Source organism: Micropterus dolomieu, linkage group LG16 (assembly GCF_021292245.1).
Source record: "Micropterus dolomieu isolate WLL.071019.BEF.003 ecotype Adirondacks linkage group LG16, ASM2129224v1, whole genome shotgun sequence".
Lineage (NCBI taxonomy): Eukaryota > Metazoa > Chordata > Actinopteri > Centrarchiformes > Centrarchidae > Micropterus > Micropterus dolomieu.
Genome location: NC_060165.1, coordinates 1,826,925 through 1,840,856, shown reverse-complemented (window position 1 = coordinate 1,840,856; position 13,932 = coordinate 1,826,925). Strand labels below are relative to the sequence as shown.

The following is a 13,932-nucleotide window of genomic DNA, read 5'->3' as shown; positions in this document are numbered from 1 at the left end:
ATCTATCTATCTATCTATCTGTCTATCTGTCTATCTATCTATCTATCTATCTATCTATCTATCTGTCTATCTATCTATCTATCTATCTGTCTATCTGTCTGTCTATCTGTCTATCTGTCTATCTATCTATCTGTCTATCTATCATCTATCTATCTATCTATCTATCTATCTATCTATCTGTCTATCTATCTATCTGTCTATCTATCTATCTATCTGTCTATCTATCTATCTATCTATCTATCTGTCTATCTATCTATCTATCTATCTATCTATCTATCTATCTGTCTATCTATCTATCTATCTGTCTATCTATCTATCTGTCTATCTGTCTATCTATCTGTTTATCTGTCTATCTGTCTATCTATCTATCTATCTATCTATCTGGCTCAGAGTTAGACAATTAAAGTGGCCATCTTATGTTTTTGGTACGAAAAGCTCAACAGGGAAAAACTGTCTTAGGAAACACAAAAAGGAATATTTACACAAAAAGACAACTTGATTTGTCTCAGTCAAGCTGCTGGAGTCTCATATTAGCTGAATATGTAAAATAAGTAAATAAATGTAAAGTAATGGTAGTGGTAATAATACAAATATAAATAAAAATACTACTAATAATAATAGTACTAATAATGATAGCAATAATAATGATAATAATAATAATAATAAGGCTAATAAGACTTATTGTAGCAGTGGAGCAGGAGCCTGGTAACAGTAGGTGGCTTGCAACCACAGATCCAGACTCCACAGCCCCGGAGGCAGAAACACCTGCAGAAAGCGACAGGAGGAGAGAGGAAAGCATCAACATTTTGACAGATTCCACAACCTTGCTGCGAGAAAAGCACCAAAGCGACTGAGAAAAACTGTAACAGACAGAGAGATTTGGGCGCGCTTTCTTTGTTTACAGGCTTTTTATGTTCCATGCAGGTCACATAGTCAGGCTTATGGCTCGACATGTAGGCCACTTCTTTGTCTCCATAAAGTGAGGTTCCAACACCTCTATCTCCCTTCCTATCTTCTCCCCACCTCCCTTGCTCTGTCTTCCTCCAGCCTCTCACGGCCCCGTCGTCCTCCGCTCTGATGTGTCATGCACATCCTTGTTGTGTCTAAACAAAATTTTACGCAAGTTTAAACAAGCACAATAAAACAAAACAGAGAGGCTCTGGTTGAAACTTGCAAAATCACCCCGTGGCCAGTGTTTATTCAGAAATGTTGGCTGCATTTCTTCTTTCTTTCTCTCTCTCTCCCCCTCCAGCTTGAAAATGAAATACATCAGTCATATTAATGACATCCGTTAAACCATGAGATTTGCCTGAAACGGTGTTAAGAAATGAAATGAAAACACAGCCCAGAGTTCAGTAAGGACACAATGACTTCTGCAGTTCTAATACACCAGTATATTTACACATGAACTGGAGGTTTATGGATGTACGAGTCCAGGACAGAATTAAGTCATCATTAAGTTTAATAGCACTCTTATTCATTCAGTAAAAATGATGGACATACAGCTGACTGGATTTGTGGGCAGCTCTGCAGTTACCAGGATTTGAACTCAAACATGTCTGCAAAGTTGGAAAGTTGGTATTGAATTATAATTCCCAGGTTTTGGTAAGGTTGGAATCTTAGTGGTTAGTTAGGGGGGCATGAGTGTAAATCACACGGACCACAATCCTCAAATCAAATCACAAAATGTTCTGGAAAAACTCGATTTTTTTGGAACTGAAGTTGTAGGTGTGCCTCTATCTTGGATGGGCTGAATTAAAGTACACATTAAAGTACACCTGAAACCCTGAATGCTTATAGTTTAATTTGCCTGTGGAATCACAAAGATAGCCCCTACATTACTATAGTTTTCCATCTAGAAGCAGGAACACAAGCTCTCAGACAGCATGCTGGACATCACAGCACAGCATGAACCAAGAGTTGGGTAACTGTGGTACAGAGGCAGACCTCAGCAAATAAAAAGATACAGTAGATTCAGCAGTTGGCAAGTGTTTTGCAGAGGCTCTTACAGCTGTATACAGTAACTCCCACCTACACAGCTGTGTTGTCTATGGTGCTACAGCGGTATCTGTTCATCTCTGCACTGTGCGCAACCACTCTCTTTCTATCCTCTGTTTTTTGGCCTCCATTCCTCTTAAATGAACTCAGTCTAGGGCTGTGTAACTGGATGAGCATCAGTGCTGGCGCCTGTTTTGTGCCTATTTTTTTAAGGTCCCCTTGGAGCTGATCTCTTTCTCGTTAAATCCATGTTGAGGCTGCTTCAGTAAACAGAAAATGAGAAGGAGGAGAACATGGAGAAGGAAAGAAGACCATCTTGACAAAATAAATGTATTTTTTGGCTTGTGGATGGTTTATCTATTTTACTGGCTCTCCAAGCAGGAGAAGATGGAGCAAATAAAAGAAGAGACACCAAGTTTAATGTTCAAGATTAAGAGCAAAACACTGGTGTTTTCCTCCACTCCTGCCCTCCTCCTCCCCCTCTTTGTCTCTGCCATCAGGGTTAACATGATTGTAAAGTATTCCCTCTCTCTCCACACACTGTTAACAAGGCTCTTAAAGGCTTCGTCCTCTCTGCAGGGGTTTAACAAGCCCACCGCCACCTTCTAAAAGTTGAGAAATTAATTTCCAGGTAAAGCCACAAATGAAAACCCCACAGTAAGTGTCAGGAGCTGAGATATACAGGTACCTTAACTTAACAAAGCACTTATTGTAACACAAACCACAATCTTTCTTTTAAATGAAATATGACTTGTGCCAGTGCCCTGCAGACAGTCTCCTTACCTAACCCAAATTGACCATACCATTGTCACATCATAAAACTGATTTATTTTTCATCAGTGGCTTGTAGTGGTTTTTAAAGACACATATAAATTATGTTGTCCTACTGATAGGTCAGATCAGAAAACGAGCCAAGTAATTAAAGAATTTCACTTTAATGCCTTTCATATTGGTAAGTGAAATTAAGGGCTTGATGGACAGTATTATATTTTTCCAGATAGCTGCTGACCAGGAGCAGGTTCAAGGGCTTGATCCAGTGAGTGATGAGACAGAGGAGTTCCCATTCAGGGCGTTAGTTTGGAGAGGAGTGGAGGGCGCCTCAGTCTCAATGCCTGCTTGAGAAACTAGATAAGCGTCCAAAAAACTCTCATCAACCTCTTAGTCCACTAAAGCCAGGACAGGGAGATTGTTGGTTAAACATATGGGCAATTCCAACATGACTAAGCCAGGACCAGGCCTGTGTATGTAAGCTGTTCGCAGTAGATAAAGTGCAAATCATATTAGGTCATGTCGCGTCATGATCTGTCTTGATGTAACATGGCATTACGCATCATGATACATCAGGTCTGTGGTTGTGAACCTTAGGAGCCATTTGGGGCAGTTTCTTGTGTCTGTATGTGTTTTTGTATGTTTGTATGAATGACTTACAGGCTGCAGTAGCAGCAGATACCCAAAACACAGACAGTTGAAGGTAAACCAGGGATCATGATGACATTGTGCTTGAAAGCCCGCTCTTTAGTGGTACTGTACAGTTCCAGAACTCTTTACATTTAAAATAGGACTAGAAGGAAAACCCAATTTTACATAACCTATCTTACTCCATGCTGCAGATTTCAGGCAGTTCTAAGGTGACTGTCGGGAGTCAAAAACCAGGGTGTGGATAGTGAGGTGGAGCAAGGTTCTGTGGGTGGATGGGAGAGAAAGACAGAATTTGAAGTGACATTTGATCCTTCATACTGGAGGATATTGCTGCTGGAGTTCTCTGTCCCTTCACTCAGTGGTATCTATGAATAGAGTGGAGATATATTTACTCTAATAAACTGACAGCTGCCATTGCTTGTTAGCATTTAGCAAATGGCTTTGAGGTTTATTAAGGGTAAAGTATGCTTCAAATGAATTACTTTCTGACATCAGAACAGGGGCAGTTGTATCCAACATTGGACACGTCAAACACTGATAGGTCAGTTGTGCGGAGGTGAGGAAATATTAAGGGTTTCATCGTCTCTCTCAAGCTCACTATTTCATTCTTTACATCACTGCTTCCATCAACTTTTATACGGTGCAACGTCTTCCAGGAGAGACTGTCCAAATCATGTCTCCCTTCCTTTGAGTATGGCCATTCAGAACAGGAGTAAACACTTTTGCCTTCAGGTGGTCTGACAACATGTTGAATGACCGAGTCTCATTTAAGCTTAGCTTTGAAATGGAGCTCTGTACTTTAGCCTCTTAATTCCATATATTGCTTAAAACTAGCTTGAAGTCTAACCATTAGACAGAGCACATATAGGCTCAGGTAGAACAAGGCTGGACACCTTGTCCGGTTTGTGTGCTTTTGTCTTTGTGTCTGTCTTTTTTGTCTCCACAGTATGTCTATGTTTGTGTAACCTGTCTGCACCATCTGCCAGGTCAACCTCAGAACCTCAGCTCAGACTAAACACAATGCAAAGTTATCCTGGTCAGGCACTGGGTACACACACACACCCACATACACAGACAGCCCTGTTTGGTCCCTGTTAAAGTCAGCCAAGGGTGTTAGATGTTTGCAGTTCACTTCAGCCCCATCAAAATGCCCCATTGGAAATTTACTGGCCTTTCAGCAGCGTAGTGGGGCCCTATAAACACACTAGTGCACCAGCAGCACATACTGTAGTTGCTCACGTTGTCAGACCCCTGTTACCACCTAGTGCCAGGAGTTTGATTCAGTCATCTATGGTGCCAGGATCAGACGCCTGCTGGGACACCCAGTCTGCCATCTGTGTCATCTCCCTCATCAGACATTTCACTGACACATGTTTGATTGTGAAGCATAATTTGCTGCTATTCCACCAAGCTGCCATGGCTGACTTTATCTCTCGCCCTCTCCTTCATCTCTCTGTCTTTGTCTCTCCATTGTAACAGATGTGGACGAGTGTCTGGACAACAACGGTGGATGCCAGCAAGTTTGTGTCAACACCATGGGGAGCTACGAGTGTCAATGCACAGAGGGCTTCTTCCTGAGTGACAACCAGCATACCTGCATCCACCGCTCTGACGGTAAGACTGGAACAGAGAAAGAGTCTACTGTGAGAGAGTGTGAGCTGTTTTCTTCAAGTTTATGAAAATGATGATAATTTGGGAGAGCAAAGGTTTATTTCAAGGTACTGGATTTTATTTTTTGTTATCGTAAAGACAGTGGAAATAAAGTGCCTATTTCTTATGATTATAATGAACATCTGAGCAAAAAAAAGCATTCAAAGGGGGACACTACATTTGCAGTACCAGGCATGTTGGTGGGTATTCTTCTATGCAAAACAAAACAAAACATTTAATTTTAAACTGTTGTTAGCAATGCATCCAGAGCTAGGGTTGGCAATATCCGCTGGTCCACCACTTTCGTCAAAAAATCTCAACAATTACTGGATGGATGGCCATGATATTACGTACATACATATATCCATGGATGGATGAAACCAAATGACTTTGGTGATCCCCTGACTTTTCCTCCACCATGAAATAATGGTTTTGTGTGAAATATATCTCACCAAGTAATGCATGGATTTCAATGAATTGATATTAGTGTCCCACTCAGGATGAATTGTATTAATTTTGGAGATCCCGTGACTGCATATATGTAGGACCATTATCAGGTTAAAAAAAAAAGTATTAGTAATTTATTACCAAATACCTGCAATACTAATGTCATTCCCATCAGCCTCAGCAGGACTCTTTTTAGCAAATATGATAAACTAACATGGTGAACATGGTTAGCATTAGACATGCTAAACATCAGCATTTTAGCATTGACATTATCAGCAAGTTAACATGCTAAAATGTTTAGCTCAAAACATTGCTGTGTGTTAAGACTGGGCGGTATATTGGTATATAATGTATACTGATATAATTTCAAAAGATATGAAATTAGACAATACCGTTTATACCGATATAGTTTGATGTTGAGTTAATTAACGTTTGCGTAAAGTCCTGCCAGCGTTTGCTGCTCTCTCTCCCTCACCGCGCAGCCCGGCACCTCCCTCTGCGTCTGCATGCAGCTCAGCTTTCGGTGGCTTTAAACAGCCTAGCCTACTACTGATGGAGAAAGTCACCGAAGCGGACATACAGGGAGAGAGAGACGGCAAAACCCATTTTCCACTGCACGGTACCAGCTCAACTGGCCTCGACTCTACTCACCTTTTTTTGGTACAAATTTGTACTTGTTGCTACCGGGTACTTTTTTCGTATCACCTCCGTCTTATCTGTCTTTACATTCTGAGTAATGTTGAAACGTTTTAACTTAAATAAAGAGAAAGCTGTGTGGGTCGCTGGTGTGTGTGTGTGTGTCGCATTGAACGTTATGTCGCGGCAGTTGTGTGTGTGGCATTGCTATGACGACCAGCTACATTGAGGGGTCCTATCTCTGGGTCCTATCTGCAATGGAAAACGGAGCACGGCCAAACCGAGTAGAGTGGAGGCGAGTTTAGCTGGTTCTGGTAATGGCGTGTTTGCAGCAGAGGTACGTTAGGTCTGTGAGTGTGAAGAGAACTGAAGGAGGCAAATTCAATAAGTGAGTGATAATTTAGATGGAGAATGAAGTATAATTAAAACAGTGAAATAAGAAAGAAGCTAAGTTACTAAGAATAGCAAAAACATGCCGGCTAAAACCGCCTTCCCTTACAAGTTGCAGTTTCACTTGCATGGCGATCAAACTCATGAGTAAATCTATATGAAGTTTGATCCTTTTGAACATGAAGCCACTTCAGTCTCATTTTAAAACAATCTCGCCTTTTTTACATCCCTACTTTTTGCGATCGACTCAAAACATAAAACCTCCCTTGTGCATGACCCAGTAACAGGCTTTCTGGATCACAAGGAGACTTGGGATTTCAGACCACTGACATCATGCCTCTGGCTTGGTCAGTCACACTCCACACCCACAGTGGCAGTGACAGACACTGGGCGTGATACTGTATGTGACTTGTGACATGCATGTTTGGCCTCCATTTCATGCTGGTTCGATTTCTTAAAAGTGTTTGACCCCACTACTCTGGCATCCCTGACCCATTATGCCTGTCACATTTAATTTATTGGCTCAGTCTGTCAGCTGTGATCCAGAGGTGAGGAGGCGTGGCCTTCTCCTTCCCTCCACCCTCACACACACATTCTCTAAGCACAATACTCACTCACTGTGAATGGGGACAGTGTGGCATGCATCAAAGGCACATGAGAGGACATCTGTCATCTTTGCAACTGGACAAAAAGGAGACGCTAGAGGAATGTAGAGAGGGATGAAGACTGAGGGGGAGGTGAAAGAGATCAAATAGAGGAATAGGCAGCAACAGAGTGACCTCTCCTTTATCCTCTCCCTCTTTAATCCGTGTTGGGAGCCAGTGTCAGGATGATAGAGGATTCTCTGTGAAGACATTCAGAGAAAGAGGTGAAAGAGTTGCAGAAATAGAAGTGTGTTTACTCACTGGAAACCCCATGAACCAGCATGTGAATATATCCTGCTTTCCCTCTCCCTTCTTTCCTCTTCTCTACTTTTTTTCAGGATAGCACAAGGGGGGAAACTTTTCAGGTGACAGCTGTTAAGAGTTCCTTTTATTTGTATGGTAGATTAGCAAAGTTTTACCAATCAATTAGACCATCAAATGGACCTATTTCCCCTTTTAAACCATAAAAAATACATGTTAAATCCAATAAGGCCTACATATCAAATTCCACTCACAAGCAAAGCTCTCTAGGTCTTCCATATCTACCCACCCTCTTCCCTGTTCCTTATGTCCACTGTGTTAACAGTAATCCCTGCTGCTGTCAGAGAGATTTCATGGTAAACAAGCAATGAAGATGCTTGTGGGATCTCCCTGTTGCCCTGCTCTGGCAGGCTGTTCTGAGGCTTTAACCACAACCACACAGCTCTCCACCCCCAGAGATCCTCAATCAGACACTTGTCTCCTCGCCCTCTCCTGCACAGGAATAGCCTCAGCATCCCGGAGTCCCACTTTTTTCCCACCTTCCCTTATAAACTCATTATTCTACACTTTTTTGCATCCACTGTCTTAGAATCTCTGACACACCAACATAGCTGTATAAAGACAGTGCATCGATCTGACAGCTTACAAAATTTAAGTGGACTGGAGATTCATTGTCACTTTTAATGTCCCCAAAACCCCTGGATGTACTTTACACAAAAATGTTAATAGAGTGAATGTTACAATTAACAAAATGCAAAAAGAGTAAACATTAGAAAAAATAAAATTAATATTTGGTGTGAGCACCCTTTGTCTTCAAACAGCATCGGTTCTTCTAGGTGCTAATGATCACCAATTCAAGATGTAGGTTGAAACACAATCATCAAGTGAAACAGAAACAGCTGTGTAGGAGGAACACAACTGGGTGAGGAACAGCCAAGCTAACAAGCTAACAAGCTAACAAGGTGAGGCTGCTGAGGAGCGTTTACTGTCGAACTCACACCTTGACAAGACTGAGCACAGCAACAAGACACAAGGTAGTTATACTGCATCAGCAAGGTCTCTCCCAGGCAGACAGGGGTTTCCAGATGTGCTGTCCAAGCTCTTTTGAAGAAGCACCAAGAAACAGGGGACACTGAGGACTGTAGACGCAGTGGTCGGCCAAAGACGCTTACTTCCATTCACAATCAGAAGATGTCCAGCAGGGCCATCGGCTCCGAGCTGCAGAAAACATATAAAGTATATCTTCTTCTTCTAAAACAGTGGGACCCTGGTACACCATCTAGTCTGGAGAAGTCTGGTCAGAAGTGGTCTTCATGGAAGACTTGCCATACCTCCATCATGGAAACAAGGCCTAGCTATTCAACTACACTGCAAAAACTAAATTCTTAGTAAGATTAATTATCATAATTGAAGGCAAAATATACTTACCAGGCGGCTTTTATGTCAGAGAATTTCACTTGTTTCAAGTTTTTTTTAATAATTTTGCTTATTTTAAGTAATATTTTCCCCATTTTAATGCTTTTTTCCCTTGTTATTGAGAGTTCAGTTTTTGCAGTGTATGCACTGCAACACAGGAACTGGGGTGCAGAAAATGGCAGCAGGTGCTCTGGACTGATGAGTCAGCATTTGGAATATTTCAATATTTCACTTAAGGGCTGGAGAGAGGTACAAGAATGAGTGTCTTCAGGCAGCAGTGAAACATTGAGCCCTGATCTCAACATCTGTCTGTCTGTCTGTCTGGGATTAAATGAAGAGGGAAGCAACTAAGGCTGCCTAAATCCACAGAAGGACTGTGAGGGGTTCTCCAAGATGTTTGGGTCCTACCTACCTGCAGTTTTGAGTTCCTTCAAAAACTGTGCGGGTGTACCTAGAAGACTTGATGCTGTTTGAAGGCAAAGGGTAGTCACACCAAAAAAAATTTGATTTTGACTTTTCTGCTGTTCACTAACTTGCAACTAAATGCATTTTGTTAACTGATAAATATAATCTATTAACAACAAAATATAATCTGTTGAACAACATCTATTTTTGAAGGCATTCTAACTTTACAGCATTTTCACACATCTGCCTACTTTTGCACAGTACTGTGTGTGTTTATGTGTGTGTGTTGGTGTATAACAAAATGGCCTCCAGTGAGCTACTGGTGTGCATGTTTCTGACCTAACTGTCAGAAAGAGACTCCCTGAGGGTGGCATGAGGGCCCGACGTCCTCTAGTGAGATCTGTGCTCATAGCTCACTACCATGCAGTCTGATTGGCATTGTCCAGAGAATAGCAGAATTCCACAACACCTGACCTCCACGTGCTAGCCAATGGCACCTTGACTGCTGTTAGATACTGAAATCCTTAGAGCCTTTGTCAGACATTACTCTGGCACAGTGGTCCTGGGTTTCTCATGGTGCAGGACAATGCCTGGCCTCATGTGGCCTTTGTGTGTAGTCACTTCCTGGATGATGACAGGCATTGATGCCATTGACTGCCCCTCACATTCCTCAGACCTAAATCCAACTGAGAACCTCTGGGACATTATCAGCCTTCCTTCCCCAAGTAGCGCCACTGACTGTCCAGGAGCTCACTGATGCCCTGATCCACGTCTGAGAGGGGATCCTGAAGGACACCATCCTCCATTGCATCAGGAGCATGCCCAGACATGGGGGCCATACACACTCCTGAGTCACATTATGAGTTGTCTTCATGAAACTCATGCAAGTTGGATCAGCCTGTGATTTCAGTTTTTGACTTTAATTTTTCGGTGTGATTTTGAATCCGTCCATTTTATTCTTTTTTACAATTTACAGTAAAGATTTTAAACTTCCAACTATTTTGCTCATGGAGATCTGATGTGCGATTAAATGTTTCCTTAAATATTTTGAGTAGTGTGTATATATATGTGGTGGTATTAGTATATTTACTCAAGTACTGTACTTGAGGTATACTTTGCTTTGTATGTCTAGTGTGTTACTTTATTATTGTTTTTGTGTGTTTTAGTTATTATTATTATTATTATTATTATTATTATTTGTTGTCTGCCGCGCCGGCTCAAATTCCCGTGAGCTGGAATGAGCTAGAAACATGAAACTTGGGGGAATAACTGGAAATGGTGTGCATCAGCTTCCATAGAAATATGAACTCAATCAGCCACATGGTGGCGCTGTAAATAATGCTTAACTGTATCTAAATGGTTAAAATTATTTCCACCATCGACCAAGAAAAGAAATGGCACTGGGAACAACTAATGTGTTTCTAGCTCCTCCTTAACTTTTAGTTTTTCTTTTCTTTTGTTATTATATTTTGTCTTGTTCTTGGGGCGGCTGTGGCTCAGGGGATAGAGCGGTCGTCCACTTATCAGAAGGTCGGTGGTTTGATATCCGGTTCACCCAGTCTGCATGTAAGATACTGAACCCCAAATTGCTCCAGATGGCTGTTCCATCGTTGTGTGAATTTGTATGAATGTGTATTTCTGTTCTGATGGCAGATGACACCTTAACCTCTGCCTCAGTGTATGAATGGGGTGAATGTGGTGTAGTGTAAAAGCGCGTGTCTATGTGGTTGCAAAGACAAGAAAGGAGCTATACAAGTACAGACCATTCACAATATGCATGCCACACATGTAAACCCTGTCATACAATAAAATAGGGAACAACCTTTCCACATCAGATCGTTGGTGGACAGCACCTTTTCACGAACTCAGGAGCAAGATGTTCAGCATCACACAAAGAACTGTGATATTATGATTTTCAAAGACACTTGAGTGGCTTGCGTGGCATGCATATTGTGAATAGTGAATGATCTGACCCTTTCATAATGGACTCAGCCATTGTTCCAGAAGTGCACTCCAAGCTCATCATAAAGCTCAGTGACCTGGGACTCAGCACCGCCCTGTGTCATTTCACCGGTGTAAACCACACACTCTGGCTTTGTTACATGCAGTCACACATGTAGAGGTGCACAGAGCAGACTACCATTTGCAACTGCTATTTTCTTCTTCTCTGGACATTTGTACCATCTTTCCTGGAGCACTGTGCTGATAACGATAACACGGTCACCACATCAGCGTAATGCCACAACTAAGTGCAATGATTGTTAGAAAACAGTGTTAACCATGAGGACGCCGTGAGAGTTTTGTAGGGAGCTGGATGCAGGACCAAATCTGAAGGAGGTGACCTCATAATTCTCTGCTCTTTGTTTAACCATTGCCATGGTGAATCATAGTTTTCGACCTCCATTGATTATGACTTTTTTTATTGCCCACACACACGCTCAACTCAGACTGAAGATACTCAGAGTTGGTTTAAGTAATTGTGATCAACTGTTTTAGATTCTAATTAGAATTTAATGTAAGTGTTTTTTTTGTTATTATATACATATGTGTATGAACAGTGTTTGATGGAGCTGAGAACTAAGAATTGCCAACGACTGCTTCTGAATTGTTGTGCATACGACAGTAAAAACCTTGAGCCTCTACAGGAAATCGCAGTGCTCTGCAGTGAACAAATTTAGCTTTTTCTACCGTAATATATAATAATATATTGGTCCCAGCTATTTTCTGCAGATTGAGTACTATTGCTTTTGATGCAAGTACATTTAGCTGATAATACTTTCTTTTGCAGGATTTTGCAGGACTTATACTTTTAGTGGAGCCTTTTAACATTACTAAAATAAACACTCTGAATACTTTTACCGATGTTCAATTCATCTAATTGAGGTGAATCTCCAAACTTTGACCACACTGTTCGAAGTATCAATATGAATTTGTATGTTTGACAAACCACCACACAACAGCTGGGCCACCTAAGTTTTGGGTTAGATGATTTTGTACACAGACCATCTATAGGTCACATTCTTGTCACATCTTTTCCCATTGTGGGTTGACCCCTCACGCTCATCTCCAACATCGTATGCAGATCTGAATACAATTATTTATTTATTTATCAGCCAGTCTGCTGAAGACATTTGGCAGGAGATATAGACATGCCGTCTGCTGTTTGTTGTGGCCTTGATGTGCCACAGTCACCGTAACTGAAACAGTAGTGAGTTCTGGGCTGCAACCAGCTTTTCAAATTATAGTCTAGATACAAATTGCTACACACACAAGTTTTGCATGTGTGTGTATGTGAGAGGCAGTGTGTGTGTGTGAGAAGGAGAGACAGTTTGTGTCAGATTGTTGCTTTGCATATGGTAAGTGTCAGCTCACGGCTCATTTCTTTCTCCCTGACACTCGCCTGGGGCATAATAAAGCCTAGCAACAATTGTTTGTTCCATTATGGTGTGTTTCCACGCTGTTGTGCTTCACAGCTCTGTCTGAAGCACATCCAGGCGAGAAGACTTTGGCCTGCAAGCTCCCAACCTCAAGGAAACAACTCTCCCAGCTAATGTTCCTGATCTGTCATGATGTGGGAGAACTACGACCACATGAGTCAGTTATGGACAACAGGCCTAATGGTGACATGCATGTAGAATGGAGAAGCTCACTTCCATTTTGGGGAAATTTGGGGATCTCTAAAATGGAGGCTCTGCTTGTCAACGAAAGTTTTGGATTACCTGCTACAGTTGAAAAAGGATACAAATTTGTGCTGAGTCCGTGCCATCAATAATTTTAGAGTTAGTGTCATTTAATAAAAAGGATGAATATGAAACTCCAGTTGCTCCATATTGGTCACTGTTGTGCAGTTGTGTGTGATTTGCAGCAGCAGTGCATAGGTTGATTAGTTGCAGTGTATCAGATAACAAATTGATACCTCCAAGTTGCCTGGGACTGTATCTATGTCTGATTTATTAATTGTGCCTTTTGGACAACGTAGCCACCGCCAAAACAGAGTGAAAACAATACGCTTGTAAATTCTTTTCTGAGCTCAACACCAAAATTCCTGGCAAAGTTTGAGTTGGCAGTAAGTTGGGAATTTTTAACACCATCTCATGCGGACGCCTGGCTCTCCAAGAGGTTGTTTGGTCGCTGAGTCTCTGGGAATGGTGGAACATGTTGACTGGGCGATTCTTAATAGTGGACTGTGGGCAAGAAAAAAAACCCCATGTTGATCAGAAAACAATTATTATACTGCAGAAAATGTCCCTGATTTTCAATTGTGTTTTATTTTCAAGTTACATTTTCTAGATGCCCTCCTGCAGGAGTTTTAGCAGACAGTTTGAAAAATCATTAGGCAGCTGCTGCTCAGCCTGTGGGTAAGAGCACAGCGCCGGGAGGGGAAACAGTGGCTCTGTGTGATTTACGGCTGAGTCGGCAGAGCTGAAAATGGCCCGTCGGCAGCTCATAAGTAGATATAAGGATAATTTAAATGTTGTTAATGGACGGTATTTGTCAAGAATTATAACCTCTTCCATGAAGACATATTTAATATTATAACATCTGTGTCTTACTATATTATCAGTCTCTGTTTATACAGCAGCCTACATTTCCGGGTGTCCACAGGGGGAGTTATAGTTGTTGACAAATCAATGAACACTTGCTTACAACTGCATTTGGATAAACT

At 41.6% G+C, this 13,932-nt stretch overlaps 1 protein-coding gene across 2 annotated transcripts in view; it reads left to right on the top strand.

Moving 5' to 3' along the window:
- scube1 (signal peptide, CUB domain, EGF-like 1) overlaps positions 1 to 13,932 on the top strand; it is a 133,249-nt gene that overhangs the window by 47,505 nt on the left and 71,812 nt on the right. For both annotated transcript variants that reach the window (XM_046071836.1, XM_046071835.1), the window contains exon 4: positions 4,897 to 5,031. In XM_046071836.1, the coding sequence (XP_045927792.1) occupies positions 4,897 to 5,031 (135 nt within the window). The remainder of the gene's footprint in view (positions 1 to 4,896; positions 5,032 to 13,932) is intronic.